General features: G+C 38.9%; 1 protein-coding gene across 6 annotated transcripts in view; it reads left to right on the top strand.

Annotated features, from left to right (window-relative positions):
• cecr2 (CECR2 histone acetyl-lysine reader) overlaps positions 1-15585 on the top strand; it is a 73950-nt gene extending 58365 nt beyond the window's left edge. For 4 of the 6 annotated variants that reach the window (XM_076302960.1, XM_076302970.1, XM_076302937.1 and 1 more), the window contains exons 16-17: positions 2517-3282; positions 11126-15585. In XM_076302960.1, coding sequence (XP_076159075.1) covers positions 2517-3282; positions 11126-13053 — 2694 coding nt within the window. In that variant the 3' untranslated portion in view covers positions 13054-15585. The remainder of the gene's footprint in view (positions 1-2516; positions 3283-11125) is intronic. The other 2 variants (XM_076302952.1, XM_076302945.1) reach the window with 2 other exon arrangements.
• Positions 15586-20067: the final 4482 nt, after the last annotated feature.

The following is a 20067-nucleotide window of genomic DNA, read 5'->3' as shown; positions in this document are numbered from 1 at the left end:
TAATTTCACTGCATTTCTTACTTCCAGTAACTATATGCATGTGACAATAAACTTCCTTGTATCCTTGTATCCTTGTAATAGACTTGAATGCCAAATTCAAGACTCTCAGTCTTAATCTTAATAATAATGATCAACACATTTCTATAATGTCGGTAGATATTTTTCACACAGTATAAGTAGCAAACTACAAAAAAATTTCCCACCAACATAATCAAATGAGAGTTTTCCCCTTCAAAAGCGGCACTGAAGTTACATGAGCACTTAAAATTCTTTAGTCATTGGGTATTAGTATTTGGGTCATTCCGTATCCAAACATCCTTCCGTATCTAAATCAGACAGAATCCAGGAAAATGGTTGCCGCACAGTTCCAGATTTTGCTAAAGTGTTATTCTTAGCTTTCCCAAACTTTGTAGGATGGAAGACAAACATGTTGACAGTATGGCCATTAAAAGTTTATACGGCATGAAAATCAGTGTGGGAATAGCTCAGTTTCTCATTTTGTGTATGAAGTGCCCATGTTCATTTCATTCATAGATGAATACACTTACTTGCATTGCATACTTATCCAAACTTAATGGGAAACCAATTTTATTTTGAGAAAAAACAAAAGAGTTTACCCTTTACCAGTAAAACCACTCTTACAGTGTATTTACACCACAAGCTTGATGTATATAAAAATCCCTTCATGGTGTTGGTTATACAGTACAGTACAGTACACGTCAACATTTTTTTCAGTAAGTAGTAAGTATACTTCCAGTGAGGCTATTTGCATTACATTTTCACAAGACATTAGTATTAACTCATAGCCTAGAAATCTAGACGCGCCCCTAGCGACAGCAAATTACATTTGCTGCCAGGGCTAGTCTAGCAACTCTCCGTTGACTTGTGAGCTCCAGAAATCGAAACTTAATCAGGCATTGAAATCGTGTATAGAGTCGTTTGTTGGGCTTAACATAATGATTGATGGCAGAGTTGCAAAGGTTTGGCTTGAATTCCCTGCTATAAAAAAGGTTTTTGCTCTCCCAAGACCTTCACAACCTTATTGTTGCACAAAACATCAATGGAACTGGTTACAGATGCCTTTCAAAACTTAAGATTCTTCCAGAAAGCAGCATTGGGGCCATTTTCTGCAAGTGGAAGGAACATTGCTGCATCATGCACAGGATCTCCTTGCAAGATTTCTGACCAGGGAGTCAGAAAGATAGTCAGAAGAGTAGCCCAAGAGCCAAGGACCACTAAGAGAAAGCTCCAGAAAGACTTGGAGGCAGCAGGTACAATTATTACAGAGAAAATAATAGGTAATGCACTCCACCGCCATGGCCTCTATGCTCCTCTTACTGAAGAAAAACATGTCGAAGCCCGTTGAAAGTTTGCTACACTAAGTTTACTAACAATTTTACAATCCTATGAAATACTGAGAGAATGTATTCTGGTCAGGCGAGAGCAAAATTTAATTTTTTGGATGTCATACTACACCATGTTTGGAGGAGAAATGGCACTGTACATCACCCTAAAAATACCATACCAACAGTGAGGTTTGGAGGTGGAGCCATCATGGTGTGGGTCTGTTTTTCATCTCATGGTTTTCATCTCATGGCTGTTCTTTCATACAGTTGAAAGAATGATGAATGGAGTCGTTCACCAGGATATTGAGGATGAGACATGGCTAGACCTTCCAGTGGACAATGATCTAAAGCATACAGCAAAGGAAACTCTCAATTGGTTTTTAGAGAAAGGAAATCAAGGCCCTGACTTCCTGTAAATCCAACTGAACAGTTCATGAGGTTAACTAAAGATCAGGATTCACAATAGGAACCCCTGGATCTTCAAGATTATCTAGACTGCTATCACATTTGAATACTGCATCTGATTAGTTTCGTCATACAGGAAATTGTCTTAAAGCTGTCATTACAAATAAAGGCTTTTCCTGTCGTTCAACTTTATTACACATAACTACTTATGAACTTTAATGTTAATATGGGGGATTACCTGAGTTAATGCTAACGTCTGGTGGAAACTTCATGCAAATAGCCTCACTGGAAGTATACTTACTGACATTTTTTTTTTCAATATTTCAATACTTATTTCCCCCGCTGTATATTACCTATCTAGCTCATGTTTTAACAGCTGCAAGAAATTGAGCCTTCATGGTCAACTGTATGGCACATGTTTTGGTTTGTAAATTATTTTCAGAAAACGTATTACAGATTATTACAGAGTGGTAAGGGAAAAAAGGATCTGAATGTTTAGAGTTGCACTCAAGCGACAATGGTGCATTGGAAGTGGGAGGTCACCAGAGCAGTGATTTTTATAAAATGTTTCAATGTTATTTTTTCTCATTGCACCCTGGTTATTTGTAACCAGCTAATGTGCTGTGTAAACAACAAAAAAAGTGTTATACTTGATCTTTGAGTGTCCTTTACAAAATGTGTTTTTAATGATAAACCCCTCACCTTTAAGCAATCTAAGGAATCATATAGAATGGTTGTATAACCATAATTGTCTCTTCATTACAGGCTACTTATGGAGAGGGACACTATGCGGGCCCAAGGTACCCAATGACTGAGACTAGACCTTTTCCACCGCATCACCAGAAGCAACATGCCTACATGGGTCCTATGCATGGCCCTTCCTTGGGTCCCAGACCAGTAGCCCTACAGTCTGGAGGCCTGTGTACACCACCATCAGAGGGCAGCATGTACCCATCTAACCAGCGTCCTGATGGGGGTCAGATGTTCTACCGAGGTGTCAGCAGACACTCAGGCCTGGATGTTCCCCCTCAACATAGTTCATGTCCTCCTGGTCCGCCACCTAACATCTGGTCAGGGATGAACAATCATTTTCAGCCCAGACAGAGTGGACCCATGATGTTGGAGCAAAATCGCAAACAGAGACACCCATTTAACCTAGGTGTGGTTCATCCCTTACCACCAAAATCTTGGCCAGAGCAACCAGTGGATTGCACTCCACACAACAATCAGAACAAGATTCCAGGTGTTGTTGGCTCCCTTCCTCCCATCTCTCAGCGGCCAATGATGCCTTCAAACTCTAAGCCTCACTTGGCTTCTATGCTTGAGAGTCCAGAGATGCTCGCCTTGCAGCAGTTGACTGCCTCTTCTCAAGCTTCTTCTGGCCGACCAGTCGCCACCTTTCCGATGTTTCCTCAGGGCAGTGGTCCACTATACTTTTCTCAGAAGGCCCCACCAGATGTCCAGCCTCTATGTCCTGTCACTGACAGCCACAGCATCCACAACAAAGAAATGGGTGAGAACTGTAAGTTAAGTAAGTAAAATGTTAACAATCAGTGATTTTAGTTTATTCGGTTATACACTACTCACAAAAAATCAGGGATATTTGGCTTTCGGACGAAATTTTAGGATGAACCTAAAATCCACTATAACCTTTACAGGTGAACTTAATGTGATCTTCTCTAAACCTTAACTAGGCATGTCCAACAGTTCAATGTTTCAGTACTTTCTGTGCTGAAACATTACATTTCAAAATTTCGAAAGCCAGATATCCCTAACTTGTTGTGAGTAGTGTATGTCCACTAGTAATTAAGGGTTCATAGCATGGGTGAGCAGAGTTTTTTTTTTAGCTAGTTTTCTCTTGGTTGTTAACATAGAAAGTATGCAACTTTGGTCTGTCAAAAAAATGCTCGGATGTTGTTTTACAAGCTCATTTACAACTGTAATTAGACTGGGGAATAAAACGGCCCATTTAGCAGATGCATAGATGCCAACTACATCACTTTAACGAGACTGGAGAGCGCTGGCATATTTGTGCCCAATCTCCAGGGCCGTGCACATGGCTCCTTTTTCTGCTTCATTATTCTGTCTTTACATGACATCTTTTCACTGTACCAGAATTCAGTATCATGATTTACAAAAAGAGTCAAGATAACAAGATATCAAACCAGATAAACAGTTTAATTGTAGCCTATAAATGCAACCTGAGCTGACTATCATAATTCTGTAGCAGTGGGCTAGTAGGCTTTGAATCAGAAAGGGATTTGCAAAGGTATGCAGCATGTTTCAGATTATTTTTGTAAAAATATAAGGAGATGTACTTTATTAAGGAGTCAAAAAATTTATAGACCACTAACCTAAGCTAATTTCCCAAAGAAGTTACATGTTCTTTTAAGTGGGTTCCTGGTTGAGAGGCAGAAAGCTTATGGAAAAGAGGAGAGTTGAGCTTTGGAGAAGTACAGTTTTTTTCGCCGCCTTTCATTCTAGGGAGGAATGCCACTAACATGTGTATGAGAACTTCTAGTTTAATTTGATACCCTGGTCACCATCCAAGCCTTAGAATTTATCTCAATACAAAGGATACAGCAGATTAGTCTCAATAGCGGAGTAAGCATGACAATTGCGTTCATTTTTTAACGCTAACACCTTAATTTTGACAGCCCTAAAACAACAACAAAAACAACTTTTTTGTCATCACATTTACTCGCGGACCACTAGGGATATCTGGCGGAGTTGGACCACAATTTAACACTGGTCTACGGGAAGATGAAGTAGGGAGCCTATTTCATAACCGCCTACATACTACTTAGTGCCTTGAGGAGTTGCTTGCGTAAACTAGCCTACTGCCAGAGACCGAGTAGATATGAAATGGATTTGCCCATGTTGGCTAGTAGGTTACTAAATAACAGAGTAGGCTATATATGATTCAATATAACAATGCGTGCTTTCCCTTTGCAATTTCAAAAGGTTTCCCAGGATAGCTGCTAGCTCGTATAGAAAAGAAACCGAGTGGTAGCCACTTTCACCGGTCAATTCAGTTTAAAATTATGCTTGTTGAAAAGCTTTTGCTGGCAAACATATACTTCAAAATGACACTACAAAATGAGATAAATGTTACGACATGCTTTAAGCAGCAACCTAGAGGTTGAGCTCTGTCCAACCAAATACTAAATAACCTAACAAATTTCTTAAAACAAGGCATTTCATCACAAATTGACAATGGCAACATCTTCAAGAAATAGACCTGCGATTAAACAAGATGCTTCGAAAAAGAAGAATGATAATTTGAAATTAAATCAAAATGCTGGTAACGATAGTGCTAGCCCAGAATGCAAAATACTAGCCAATCTAGAAAAGCTAAGGTCAGAAAACCGGGAAGGACATAATCAGACCAAATTATCCCTTACAAAACTGGAAACATCAATGGAAGAACTAAAGTCTGAAGTGAAATGACAAAGCTAGAGAAAAGAAACATGGAGGCGGAAGATCGTATAAGGAAACAGACTGTACTGACCTTACCCTGCCTTCACCGTCTCTTAAAACAACAACAATACCACGTGCATCTTGCAGGCACTCAAATGTCAAAGTTTTTTTTGTTTTTTTTTAATTATGTTTGTTGGCAGACACTGTTACAAGCCAAATGGACATACTTTAGTCACAAAAAGAAAAGAAAACTTTGTTGTATTACACGCAAGGGCACAAGCCACTAGCGATGACATTGTTGATGGACCTTAGCCAACAGACAGGACACATTCAATGAGGAAAGGTAACTGCAATAAGTCATGAATTTATGCTCTCAAATGCAAACGACTAGTTGCATTAGAAGGGGCATCAACTTTAGTATAATCACACTTAAACTCAGGGTTTTTTTTGACCATCGTTCTGAGCAGCTCTGTCTGAACACAGACATGTGTGACAGCTGCTTCACCCCGCACACACAGAGACATTCTCTGACACCAAAAACAGAATTGATAACATCTGAGTTCATAAATATGGTCCAATAATTATTTAACCTTGTGTGTGATGGTTTTTGTAAGCTACCTATCCCTACCTCTAGGGTACAGCTGGTATTGGGCTCAACGTTGTATTTATGTTTTCTTTCTCTATGAACAGAAACATTGCATAGCTTACCTGTTAAATACTTACAGTCAGTTTCCACACACCCATATTTCGCTTAGCTCTCATTGAGATTGAATGGAGACGAAATTCTCTCTCGTTTGGCTAAATGAGCGAATCGCCGAGGCAAGCGAAACAAAGTTGGCGAAAGTTTAACTTTATTCAAATGAGGACCATTTAAGAACCAATCAAGTGTTTGTGTTTTGAAGGCGGGGGTTACAAAAAAGACCAAGATGGCGGAGACTACCTGAGCTGTAACACGAACATTTGTATGTGATTAAAATGTTTTTACACGAACATTGGTACTTGTATCAAAATGAATTTTGGTTTATATGCCACACAAGTCGGGGCACATTCACCACTAAATAGACCACTGTATGTGTTAGCTAGCTGAAAAGTTTGAGTGTTTAAACTGACAGGCCAACCAACCGCTAGCATTTCCGGACATTGCATTTCATTGTAAGCCTAGCACAGAAGCTAGGCTACATGCTGCAACACAGGTATGAGATATATTATGTCTTAGTGACCTTGTTGTTTCTATGAACATGAGTTGTTGTTTATAGGCAACATCAACTTAACTGAGGCATAAAGACCCCTGTATGTCTTCATTAAGTTCTTAAACTTTTGAACTAGCTGATAGCCGAATTAGCTCGCTTGCCACCACTGGCTAGACACGGCAGTCAAACGGTTAGCGCTTTGGATGTCCACGCCCGAGGCAAAATTTGCTGGCCGAAATTCGCGAGGTGTTTCACTGTGTGGAAACCTACCGTTGGGGCTTTTAAAGATAAGCCACAGGAACAACGTTGATGTATTCTTCCAAATGTTGATATATGTACTCTTCCAAAAGTTCTGGCTTGTGTCTGCTGGTAATTTAAGTGACACAAGGGGCAGCTTCTGTAAGTAGCTTACAGAAGGATGGCAATAATGATAATAATAACGTACTTCTACTACTATTAATAGGTTATAGTAGCAACACTGAGCGGAGTCCAAGAAGTTTTAGAGTATAGGGACAGGGAATTTGGGCATTGAGATTGTCAAAACGTGGGGAAAAAAATGAGGAAGAGTAGAATTGAGATGGCAGAATTGTGGGAAAACTGAGGAGTCAGTGCACCACCATGCCCTATAGTAGTAGTAGACGCTATTACATACAGTATAAAACCACTTAGATATGGTGGAGGTGTCTCTAAACAGGGTCAGGGGGCCTTCATGCACTGTAGAATGGTTTGGGGGTTCCCAGGTTTGAAAAATTTGAGAACCCCTGCCTTAGACTGACCAGTAATGGAGTGATTATACAAATGTGATAATACAACATTTTATTTCGAGCAGAAAAAAAATTACAGAAAATGTAAAAGAGGCAAAGACTACAGTATATTAGGGGTGTCACGATTCTCCAAATCCTCGATTCGATTTAATTTTCGATTTTAAAGTCACGATTCTATTCTCGATCTTTTTTTAATATTACTATTAATGCATTCCTTGTATGTTATTTATTTTTTTGGCCTTTTCCTATTCTGTTTTGGGGGGCTTTTCTTTTGAAACCACTTTTTATTTTGAAACCATTCCAACTGCGAGGTTTTAAACAGAACGAACATTAAACAGAGACATGAACATGGTGAAATGAAACAACACAGAATGATCATTTGATTGTTTTAGCACACTCCGATGAGACCCAAGGTCAGTGTTCATGGAATATGTACTTATCAATGTGCATTTTAAGCCTTAAAGTAATTTTGTACTGTAACTACATCATCTTTTCACTTGCTAAGTTAAGTAGGCTAAGTTAGTGTTAATTGAAGTGAATGAATGACAAAATACTTCAACACCGGTGATTTCACAGTAGCAAGAGGGGCTTCGGTTGTGTTTTCTTTTGAATGTTAGACAACAAGATGACTAACTTCAAATCGTTTACATCGAGCAAATTTCAACTTTGAAGGGGGTCATTCCAAGTGAAAACAGCCAAAATTTGGGTATCATGTACATGGTACCTCTCAGATTTTGCTGAAAAGCGGTGAAAATATGCCTTATGTTACCAAACAAAGGAATCTGAAGTTTCAGGTCAATATCTCAAACGGTTTGCCCGTGCCGTCCATTTGAAATTCGGGTGCCACGGCCCTAATTGACACATTGGAATTTCACATTTCATCCTTTGCCATTTTTGGAAGCCCATAACGTCTGTTCTAATAGTGGTAGAAGGCTGGAAACTGGTGTGGTAGTTCATTGTAGCCTGTACTACACAATTCTGGAGGCAGAATCAACATTCCTTATTGTTTAGGTGAGAGGTGGGTCACCAAAGTCCTAAAAAATGTTGACGACGTGTGATTTTTCACTTTTTGGGTGGCCGTAGCACCACGATTAATGATCATATTTATTCTAAACAGGATTATTTGTTATGTTTGGGAACTTTGCTCCTTCCAAAATTAATTTGAGGGTTATGGTACCACTGGTGGGGGTTTTATGGGGGTCCAAAAACCCTCTCCGGCAAATGTGACTTTTTTGGAACCCCATATTTGGACCCCCAAATGACCATGTGGGCACTTGATGATCCTAATGGGATTTATACCAGATAAAGATACATATTCGTTCTTTCTTTTAATGAAATAAAAATGTTGACTATGAAGCTCCATAATATGAATTTTATTCTTCATAATGCACCATTTTGGACATTGTTTCCAGAAGTCTGAAATGTAGATCAGGGAGAATTTAGTGATGATAAAGCATGAAAATAGTGGAAATAACTTATTATGCTCAGTGATGGCAAACAATTAAATACTGAGACTGTCACAGATTAACCCCTTATCCCCCATGAAAGAGACCCGCCATCAAACTTTCAAACTAAATAACAAGTATGTTACATAGTGTAAGAACAATACAAATAAAAGTGAGTTTTTCCTTGCCCCTGTCACTCCAAATACAATTAAATTGAAAATTAAATGGAATAGTGTCTTTAAGTATTATCCAAGAAATTGTGGAAGCAGTGGCATCATTTTGTCATGGTCATTTTGGTCAAGTTCGTATTGGCGAGCACTGCGTCCATAGATGTCTGGTACACTGACACAACAAATTATATGTTGGAATGGCACCCAACAGGGGATCTGTCTTTGGTCCGATGGCCATGTGAGGATGTTGTTGACACACTTCATGAATTTCACAAAAATGTCACCATGTTCATCTGAACGTTCAACAATAGATAGATAGATAGATACTTTATTGATCCTCAAGGGGAAATTCGAGAAAATGTTTCAATGTTTCCAATGAACCAATCATAGATACAGGCAATGTATTTTCCTGGCTGGAAAATTGAGTTTTGTGGCTGATCTGACATTCTTTTTTGTTAGTGCAGAAGATATTAAAAAACATGAGGAAATATAGGAATTGGAGAGACGTTATGCCTCGGCCAAAACGATCAGTGGAACACGATCACATCATTGCTTTAAACCAATTTCCAGAAATAAGATACGGATGAAATTAATATCACAGGATACAATATTCACAGATGTCGATGCAGGACAACAATCGGATTCAGAACACTTGGATACAGAACACCCGGCAGAACACTCGCAGTCAGATTAGCCACAAAACTCAATTTTCCAGCTAGGAAAATACATTGTCTGTATCTATGATGATGACTGGTTCATTGGAAACATTGTTGAACATTCAGATGAACATGGTGATGTTTTTGTGAAATTCATGAAGTGTGTCAACAACATCCTCAAATGGCCATCGGACCAAAGACAGATCCCCTGTTGGGTGCCATTCCAACATATCATTTGTTGTGTCACTGTGCCAGACATCTATGGACACAGTGCTCGCCAATACAAACTTGACCAAAATTACCATGACAAAATGATGCCACTGCTTCCACAATTTCTTGGATAATACTATAGACACTATTTAATTTTCAATTTAATTTTATTTGGAGAGTGACAGGGGTAAGGAAAATCTCTTTTATTTGTAGTGTTCTTACATTATGTAACATTCTTGTTATTTAGTTTGAAAGTTTGATGGAGGGTCTCTTTCATGGGGGATAAGGGGTTAATCTGTGACAGTATCTCAGTATTTAATTGTTTGCCATCACTGAGCATAATACTAAGTTATTTCCACTATTTTCATGCTTTATCATCACTAAATTCTCCCTGATTTACATTCCAGACTTCTGGAAACAATGTCCAAAATGGTGCATTATGAAGAATAAAATTCATATTATGGAGCTTCATAGTCAAAAATGTTATTTCATTAAAAGAAAGAACAAATATGTATCTTTATCTGGTATAAATCCCATTAGGATCATCAAGTGCCCACATGGTAATTTGGGGGTCCAAATATGGGGTTCCAAAAAAGTCACCTTTGCCGGAGAGGGTTTTTGGACCCCCATAAAACCCCCATCAGTGGTACCATAACCCTCAAATTAATTTGGGCAAGAGCAAAGTTCCCAAATATAACAAATAATCCTGTTTAGAATAAATATGATCATTAATTGTGGTGCTACGGCCACCCAAAAAGTGAAAAATCACACATGCTGTCAACATTTTTTAGGACTTTGGTGACCCACCTCTCATCCAAACAGTAAGGAATGTAAATTCTGCCTCCAGAATTGTGTAGTACAGGCTACAATGACCTACCACACCAGTTTCCATTATGGGCTTCCAAAAATGGCAAAGGATGAAATGTGAAATTCCAATGTGTCAATTAGGGCCGTGGCACCCGAATTTCAAATGGACGCCACGGGCAAACCGTTTGAGATATTGACCTGGAACTTCAGATTCCTCAGTTTGGTAACATAAGGCATATTTTCACCGCTTTTCAGCAAAATCTGAGAGGTGTCATGTACATGGGTGGCTGAGTTGGCGTGGAATGACCCAAGGGGAGAAAAACAGTTTTCATTGGATGGCCACGCATTGCTTCTCACTGCATCGGGATTTGGGAGCCATCTTGTTAAAACAAGCAAATCTAGTTGATTCAGGGTATAACATTTACTTTTTGTCTAAAATCAGATGTTATTTATTACTTTAGTGAATTTAAAATCAAACAACATTGAGCTCTCCTGAGTAAATGCATTCGGCAAACGGCATTCCATTAATCTGACGACTATCTGATGTTACCCTGTTTTAGTTTCTGAGACTGATATGATTTCCTGCAACCAAGGTTATTTTGCATTTATTTTAATGTTTGTTCAGAGTTCAAAGTTCAGAAGACCACCTGTAATGATGTGATTCATATAATTCTCCATCATGCCATCTTAAAGGAAGTTTTTGTTTTCACAGGTTTGTCACCATCAAAAAGACTCTTGTCAGCTAAGCCAAAGTCTGCAACTCTTTCCAACTCCTTAGAGTGCACAAGTGCTCAAGCAAGAGGTCCAGTGAAAACTAAATCGGGAATTTCTTATGAGAAACCTTATGACCAAGGCTCAGTCTCAGAGAAAGGGAGTCATGTACCTGTCATTGATCTGTGCAAACAGGAGAGAAACCACTGTGTCCCACAATATCATGGTCAAGTATCTCAGAATTCTCCCCAACAAACAGTTCTGGGTGAACCTAGTCAACTATCCCAAACTCATCTGCCACAGAATTCTCAGAATACAGTTCATCATAACCCAACCTTACAGAATTCTTCAAATGGTCCTCAGCATGCTCCCTACAATGCTTCTTCCACTACATCACAACAGAGTTCACTTGATGGGTCCTCACAGTCTCCCCAGAATGTTTCTTCACTTAAGCCACAGAAGTTCTCTCCACACACCTCACAGGAAGGACAACAAGTTCCCCGGGCCGTGCCTCAACAAGTCTCCAGTGCACTAAAGATATCAGAAGAGCAGAAAATGCCTCTGTTTATGACTCAGAATTCCCACTTTGACAGCTTTCAAAAAACACCTCTTTGTGCTCCCCATAGTCCCTCTCAAATCACTCAGAGCTCTGCAGTAAACATTCCAAGTGATGTAAAAGTGCACATACAGGACCAACAGAGCAATCTAAAATCTGAGCCGTCAGGTGCTCCAAAGACCATTCCATTTACTTCTTTACCTGTCAGTTCCACTGTGCCCCAGATTGATACCCAGAGTACTGCAGCAGACAATGGAGATCATACACACAGTGAGACCCAAAAACAGAAAGTCTCAGTGGAGATCTCGGAATCTCAAGATAACAGTAACTCAGACATGATTAGGTCGGCTAATGGTCCTCTTAAGCCAAGTGCAAAATCACAATTACAAGTGGAAGACCAGTCTCTTGGAGTCTTTCAGGTGGCAGGTGCTGCTTATAGCCAAGTTATACCTCCATCTCACCATGGCCAAAAGAATGACACCTCAGCCCATTACAACCATAGCAGTCAAATAAATCAGCTCTACATGCAGCACATTGAGAAATCTGTGCAGTCTCCAAATGGCCAACCTCCAAGTCAGAACACATCCCAAAATGTTAATATCCACCCCAGTGCTGCTCGCTACCCGTCATATCAGCATCATGTCCCGTATTCATATCACATAGCAGGTAAGCCTCCTGAGGGACGCTCGGATGTATTTCCACAGTATCAGCAACAGCACTACTATCCTCAGCAACAAAGCAACAGAAGTAGCTTTCTGACTGAAGAATGGCACAGACCCCACTACTCTGGCCCTGGTAATGCATACCCACCTGTTAGTGTAAATGGCCATCTCAAAGAGAGCAGCATTTCTCAGGTGAGCTCAGACGGTACAGGTGGCAGCTTGATTTCCCCAAGTCCTCTTTCCAGCAGGCCTGATAGTGATCCTGTAGAGGCTAAGGAGGCAGTCAGTTCAGTGAAGCCTGCTCAGCTTGAAGAAAGCCTTGATCGAGCTGAGAGCCCAAAAGAAATTTTAGATTTGGACAGCCACAGACTTGCGCCACACAGTCGTCCCACTTACCCACAGCATTCAGCCAACCTCATGTATGATACTCAGACAGTGCAAAGTGGGATACAGCAAGATGGGCGTGCTCATCCACTACACGTGATGAACAGAGTCACGTTTCCCTCTCAAAATTATGCCAGAGCACACTATAGCCCCCAACAACCAAACTTTCATTTCATGGAGGCTTTGCAGCATCCCCAGCGGCTTCCATTCCCACTTGGCCAAACGCACATCTCTGTCTCTAGACGTAGCCATTTAGTTCCCCATTTCCAAGGGAGAATGCCACTACAGAGTCGCCTGCCATCTGAAAATTTCTTTCATCCCAGGTGAGGGGACTAATTGGATTTATAGATTTAAATCAACAATTGTTTGTTGGTCTGTATTCATGATGGATAAGAAACAGAGGGCTTTTGCATTTGTCTTTTATACCCTACAGGCAGTAGATGTTCACTGCTGCATTCTCCAGTGCTCTAAACACTAAACAGGAAGTTTAGAATTAAACTGCACAGTATCGAAACTAATCCATTCTTTTAAGTGTAAGCTTCTTGATTCTGGTTTGTTTTCTTGATTGTACAGCTAATGATAACATCAACTAAAACGATATGCCTATACTACTGTCTATAACTGTCTATAAATACACAATTTTTGTATCGCGACTGAAACCATCTAATCAAAAATGGGAGTTTTGCTGTTATAATAATCATGATGTAAATGCAGCTAAACCTTTTCATTTCCAATAGCTGTTTGGGGTTTAGAGGATTTTTTTCGTCTCTTAACAGAAGGCTTTTGATTAGCCAGGTGGCAGAGCAGTTCTTTTTAATGATTGTCATGTGATTGATTCCCTAGCCTTAAGTATTTCATCACTTTTAACTGGAAATGATTGATAATTCACCAGCAAACACTGAATGCTTATGGAAAATTGCATGGTTATTTTTTTATAATCAATAGTAAACTCAGGTGTAACAAACTAAGGATAACTGAAAGGATTATTTTAGACAAGCATTGGATCATCCCTCTGGATCTTTGAGTGTGTGCAGGGCATGTATTTGCCGCCATTCTGAATGTATTTATGAATTATTAGATGTTAAATGTGTGCCACCATGGGCATATGTGGAAAGAGGGAAAACGGAAAACACCTGTGTAACAGGAAACTTTTTTTTTATCTGTGTTTAGTGTTGCTTTCTTACTATGCATTGATAATTGCTGCCTTCATTTTAACTGTTTTGTTTTCAATTCTATGCTTTTGAATATCATGTTACATTAAATGAAGAGGTTTTACTTTCTGGTAGCCTTGATGTTAATGGTCGTGATCTTGGTGTAAATATTAAAGCAAAAGGCTCCTTGAAATGTTTATCAAACTGTAAGACTCTTTAATGTCTGTTTACTGTATGCACCCAATCAATGTTTCCAAGACAAAAGGAGACTGCATCAAATTGTGTCTGGCAATGTTTGTCTTAATAATGTCATCACAGTGACCTGGATAGTTTGATTAGTAAATCTGTACTGTTGATATATATTCTGGATTGCTATTCAGTAATGCCCTTTCAAATGTGAATTATGGGCTATGTTTTGGGAATACTGATGAAACGTGTATCATGAGAAATTAGTGTGTGTACTAACTATAGTTTGATGGTGTAAATAATATTGCTCATTACTTTAAGTTTTTTGTTTTTTTTTTTCAATTCAATGTACTGAAGTTCTCAGGGTGTCATTTTGAATACGGGTATTTTTTTTTACATTATTTTCTAAATCTGATGACTGAAACTGTGATTTATTATGGTAACCTCACCTTATGAGCCTGTGAAAGAACACTTTTTAATTCAGGTTTCCACTGTAACCTTTTCCTCCGTCAAGTAACAAATTCATGACTGGTGTGGCCCATAAAGTTTTAACCCTTTTGGTCTGTTTGGCCATTTGCGCAAGTAGCATATCTACACGAGTAGCAAATCTACCTCACACTAACAAACCGGACTATGTAGTTTTTCCACTGCACAGTTGTATCTTGGCCAATTTTACATTATGCCTTACACTGAATCAGATTCTTCACAGGCCTATCGTTTGGCATTAGCATAGTGCCAGGTTGGCTAAAGTTAACCTTTTGGCCAATAGAGAATATATAAAGAAGGGGACTCTACTAGTGGTTATTTCCCAAATATAGGGTGAAAGCTTGTGAATTTTCTTCTCACCTTAGTCACTGAATAATAAGGGGAAACCATTGTTATGAGTACACTTGCTCCATCAATTTGTCTTTATTTTAGCTTGCTCTCTAGATTCCACACATTGCAGATGTCCATTATATTGGGAAATGTGTCTCCCTGACTATTACAAATTCTAGTTTTTAGTACACATTTATTGCTTTTATTTTCTTATAAGGAAAACTGGGTAGAAATGTGGAAATATAAACAATTTCCCCAATTATTGCTTTGGGTACAACATGCTTCAGAATACTGTATTCATTTCTGCTGTTATGAAACTGTTTATATTACTGTTCTGTTTGAGGGTGTGATGGATTCTCTTTCCAATGTTTTAATTGTACTTGTATGTTTGGCACACTAGAAATTGTGTTGTGTGTGTATGAGTGCATATCAGTTCAATTTCTCTGCTGCACTAGTAAAAAAACTAGATTTTTAATGTGAAACATATTTATTTTCTCTTTTGTACATTTGACTTTTATATGTATCAGGTTTTGCCCATTAACACCTATTTTTACTTTTGTAGAGCAAAGTCAAGGTGCATCTAAAGAAACCTGTTTATTTACTTTGATGTTTACAAGTCTTTAGTTCACTGACAGTCTTTTGTAAATCAGATGAAGTATATTCTGTTATGTTGTGTACTTTCTTAGAATAAATAACCTTTCCTTAATATGAAGTCATTTGTGAGGTGGGTCTAAAAAAAAAATGGAATATTGTGAAAAAGTAAATTTTCTCCCTAATTTTATTGGAAAAAAAAAATTTATTCTACTTATTTTCATTACATATAAAGTAAACTATTAAAAAAAATATTTTGTCTTATTTTGGATGATTATGGCTTACAGCTCATGAAAAAATTAGGATCGGAATTAGGATAAAAAGTTCAAAAAACAGAAATGTCAACCTGAGAAGATCTCTAAATATCTTAAAGGAGAATTCCGGTGTGATATTGACCTAAAGTGTGTTGAAACATGATACCGAGTGTGAACGTAGGTCTCATAGCTCATCTCTGCTTGTCCCCTGCACTTAGAAATCTGGCGCTAGTTAGCCGATTCTACCAACAGTTTTTCGATGGGGGTGCCTCGGGCATCGGCTGTATAGCCATGCAAATAAATCACTGTTTTACACCATTTACGAGGCTCAAAGTAGCTCCATACTTCATTGGTAGACTTCCGAGGGCCTTGACATTTAAAACGAGTCTTTTGAGAACTTTCAAAAAGCACTGGTAGTTTATTTACAAGACTATTAATACAGACAGTACCTTCATGAAGTTTACCGTTCGCCGCCATCTTGAATTTAGTCACAAAAAGTCGAGCGACGAGTACGAATGAACAGTTATGATAAGGGACCAGATTCCAAAAATAATTCTGTGGAAATGCATGGATTCCGGTTGCTTCCAGTAGCAGCAACTGGAATCAATGCATTTCCAATCCTTCTATAATACCCTAAAAAGTACCCGCGCTCAAAATAATGCGTCACTTTGAACAGTGATCTCATCCTGGCATATGGTTTTATTAAACAAGCAGAAGGGTGGAATATGATTTAATATATTATTTAATATATTATATTATTTAATATATTATTATAGCTTAAATCACACCTACACACTACAAGCATTCCGAAAATATATCATTTAGGCTACCTTCATGGATCTATCCTTCTGTAATACCCTAAAAAGTACCCGCGCTTAAAATAATGCGTCACTCTGAACAGTGATCTCATCCTGGCATATGGTTTTATTACCATTTTAGTGCCTTTATTGTCACAAGTACCAGTGAAATTAGCCATCAACCATACATTACACAAACATACAATATGACAAGGGGGTAGACAGGACAGGAAGACAGGGCATTGAGGAAGAATACAGCATAACATGAGGAGAGGGGAGGAGAAAAAGCAACCCCCAGACTATGCTCATGTGGGGAGTATAGTGTGGGAACAGGAAAAAAGCACCTCCGCAACATAAGCACATAGTCAGTACACTTTACAACATGAAAAACACACGACTTGCAACAGGGGAGGGGAGTGGTGGGGTGGATGGTAACCCAGCGCAGGCAAGCAGCCATCCGGTCCTGCAGCCATGTCCGTGCTGGACACAGACCCACTTGTCAGACTGGGGGTACAAAGCGGCGAGGGATTGAGGGTGACTATCTGTATGTGTAGGAGTTCTACATGTATTTGGTGTGCCATGTTAAGCATTTTATGCTATTTCGCGTCATTGTACGCTGTTTGGCCATGGAGAACGACAGGCATGTAGGCCTACCCGGCCCCAGCCTATAATTTCATAGTCAAATCAAACGAAAATATCCAAGCAGCTATGGAGTGAAACAAAGCCTGAAAAGACGACCGGCCGACGACAGCAAGGTGAGTTTGTTAATGTTGTGAAGTAATTGGTGTGACCTAGGCTTTTTAAATATGGGATCGGAGTGAAATGACCTTACACATCCAGGAAGCTACAGCAACACAATCAGATTCAGGTCTCAAATACAGCAAAGTTTTTTTTCCTATCCCCTATCAATTTGTGCCGCATGTTGAAAATTACTGGTATAACCTTATCTGACCTTTGCAATTCATGAATATGTATAAACTGGTTTGACATTTCTAACTATGATATACTGATTAAATTTGGCTTGTAACATCCTTGGATGGCACAAAATATGTGTGTGAAATGGAATCAACCCTCACATATTCACAGACTCTAGTACCCCCTACAGGACATCTAAACCTAGGGTTAGCATTTGTAACTTCTATACTCCCTAGACTGATTCAATTTGCTGAGTGACATCCGTATATGACACAAAATATGAGTGTGTAAAATCACACATCACATCACAGACTATATAGCACCCCCTAGAAATCCAATATTTCCTATATTTGGCTCCGCCTCCTGACAACACACAAGCCACTAGATGTCTGAAATTTGACAAACTAGTTTGTTATCAACCCCTGTATCAAAATATGTGCCAGATGCTGGCACTATCTTGAATTAACTGGTGTAATCCTACCAAGGCCTGTCTGACCTATGCAAATTATGACCATCTAAACCTAGGGTTAGCATTTCTAACTTGCATACCTCATAGACAGACTAAATTTGGCATGTAATGTCTATGTATGACATAAAATATATGAGCAAAGTAAAATCACACCTCACATATTCACAGGCTCTATAGCGCCCCCTAGAAATCTAGATTTTCCAATCCTGTCAACATACAAGCAGCTGGAGGTCTTAAATTTGACAAACAAGTTTGTTATCATTCCCTGTATCAAAATATGTGCCACATGCCAACATTTCATGAAATAATGAGTCTGACACTTACCTAGGCCTGTCTGGCCAATATGGGTGTCTGAATTGTAATTTTTGAGTATGTCCAGTAGCCTATCAAACTTGCCAAGGCAGGCAAGGTCAGTGAAATTGGGTTTATTTCAGCACAGCACACCACACCTCTGTGTATCAATCAAAATATGGATGTTTTCATTTGGGTATGATTTAAGAACTTTTGTTTATCAATGTCAAAATATGCTCTCTAAACGTCATCTGAAGATGTCTTTGGATAAAAATTCCCACAACACGCAAGATCAGTGAAATTGGGTTTATTTCAGCACAGCATACCTCTGTGTATCATAATCAATCAAAATATGGATGTTTTAACTGTTTGTTTATGATTTAAGAACTTTTGTTTAACAACATCTGTCAAAAATATGCTCTCTGAACGGTAATTTCTGAAGATTTCTTGTGCACCAAAATTCCCACAGCACCTATAAGTGAAATTGGGTTTATTTCAGCACAGTATACCTCTGTATATTATAATCAATCAAAATATGGGTGTTTTAATGGTTTTTGCATGGTTTAAAAACTTTTGTTTAACATGTCAAAATATGTTCTCTAAACGGCATGTTTCTGAAGATTAAGGGCCCTATCGTCACTCGTCAAAAGCTTATTCAAATTTAGTAGGATGTCCAGTCCACATTGGGAGGGTTTTCGTTATCAAACGTCGAGCGCATGGCGCAACAAGGTGTTCCTAGGTTTTTTAATCAGTCATATGGGTGTGTTTGGGGCGTATAACATCATTTAACTCAATGAGAATGACATCTGTCATTCCCTTTAACGGCGCAAAGCGCGATGTCAAATAAATGCATCAGTATTTTGACAATCAACGGCGCATTTGAAGGGGGCTGCCTGCGATACCGTATGGAATAGTCATTCCACTAAACCATGCTTTACTAAAACCTAGCATAGCCTTCACGCATTTGAACTCCTCTATTATTTGAACTCATTGGCAAAGTGAAACTAACTTCACTGTGGTGTCAGTCAACGACAAGACAGTTATATGCAGTTACTTTCACTAATTGACTGACAATGGGTTACCAATATAAACATAGGCTGGAAAAAGCAACACTTACCCTACAGTATATTGCTCAAATGACTGAATAAAAAACATTTATCCTGCAGAAGAGTTGCTTATATATGTCGTGACAGTGTGTCTTCAGCTGTGCTCCATACGTGTCTCTCGCCTCTCCCCTAATCACTTTTAACCGTCATTACCAATTTGCAAATGATGGTGAATAACTACTCATCACGAGATGTACAGTATTTCGTAATATCTTTATTCTAATTATGTTTCCCATTGTAATCATGCAATTTGTAATGTTTTGCATGGACGTGCACTGGTGTACGTTCATGGATGATAGAAGGACGGTGCGTTGTGCACCCGCCAATTTGACTGTTGACAATGCGCTCTTAAAATAACATATAAACAACTCGCCATAGACTTCTGATCAGGTGTACAATAGCGATTTTTAGACAATGCGCCAAGCCACTCCCTAAGTTGTTAACTGCCACACACATGGGGGCATTGTTTAAAAAATAAACGTGCAAAATAAGGAATTAAACTTTGCGCCGGGTGGAAAACGAGTTTTACGCCATGCGCCAGGGTGCAAAATACAGCCCTAAGTGAAATTCAGTTTATTTCAGCACAACACACATCTGTGTATCAAGATCAATCAAAATATATGTTTGTGATTGCTTTAAACAGGGGGTTGTCCAATACATAAAACATACAGCAAAGGTATGCAAATACAAAGCAGCACAGGCAATAATAATAAGATTAGATTAGATTTAACTTTATTGTCATTGTGCAGAGTACAAGTACAAACG

This window comes from Alosa pseudoharengus, unplaced genomic scaffold (assembly GCF_046254945.1).
Source record: "Alosa pseudoharengus isolate Yale_2024_CS ecotype anadromous, Long Island Sound unplaced genomic scaffold, YU_APseudo_1.1 YU_APseudo_1.1_scf_10, whole genome shotgun sequence".
Lineage (NCBI taxonomy): Eukaryota > Metazoa > Chordata > Actinopteri > Clupeiformes > Clupeidae > Alosa > Alosa pseudoharengus.
Note: the sequence above shows the minus strand (reverse complement) of the source record. Positions and strands in the feature narration are given on the sequence as shown.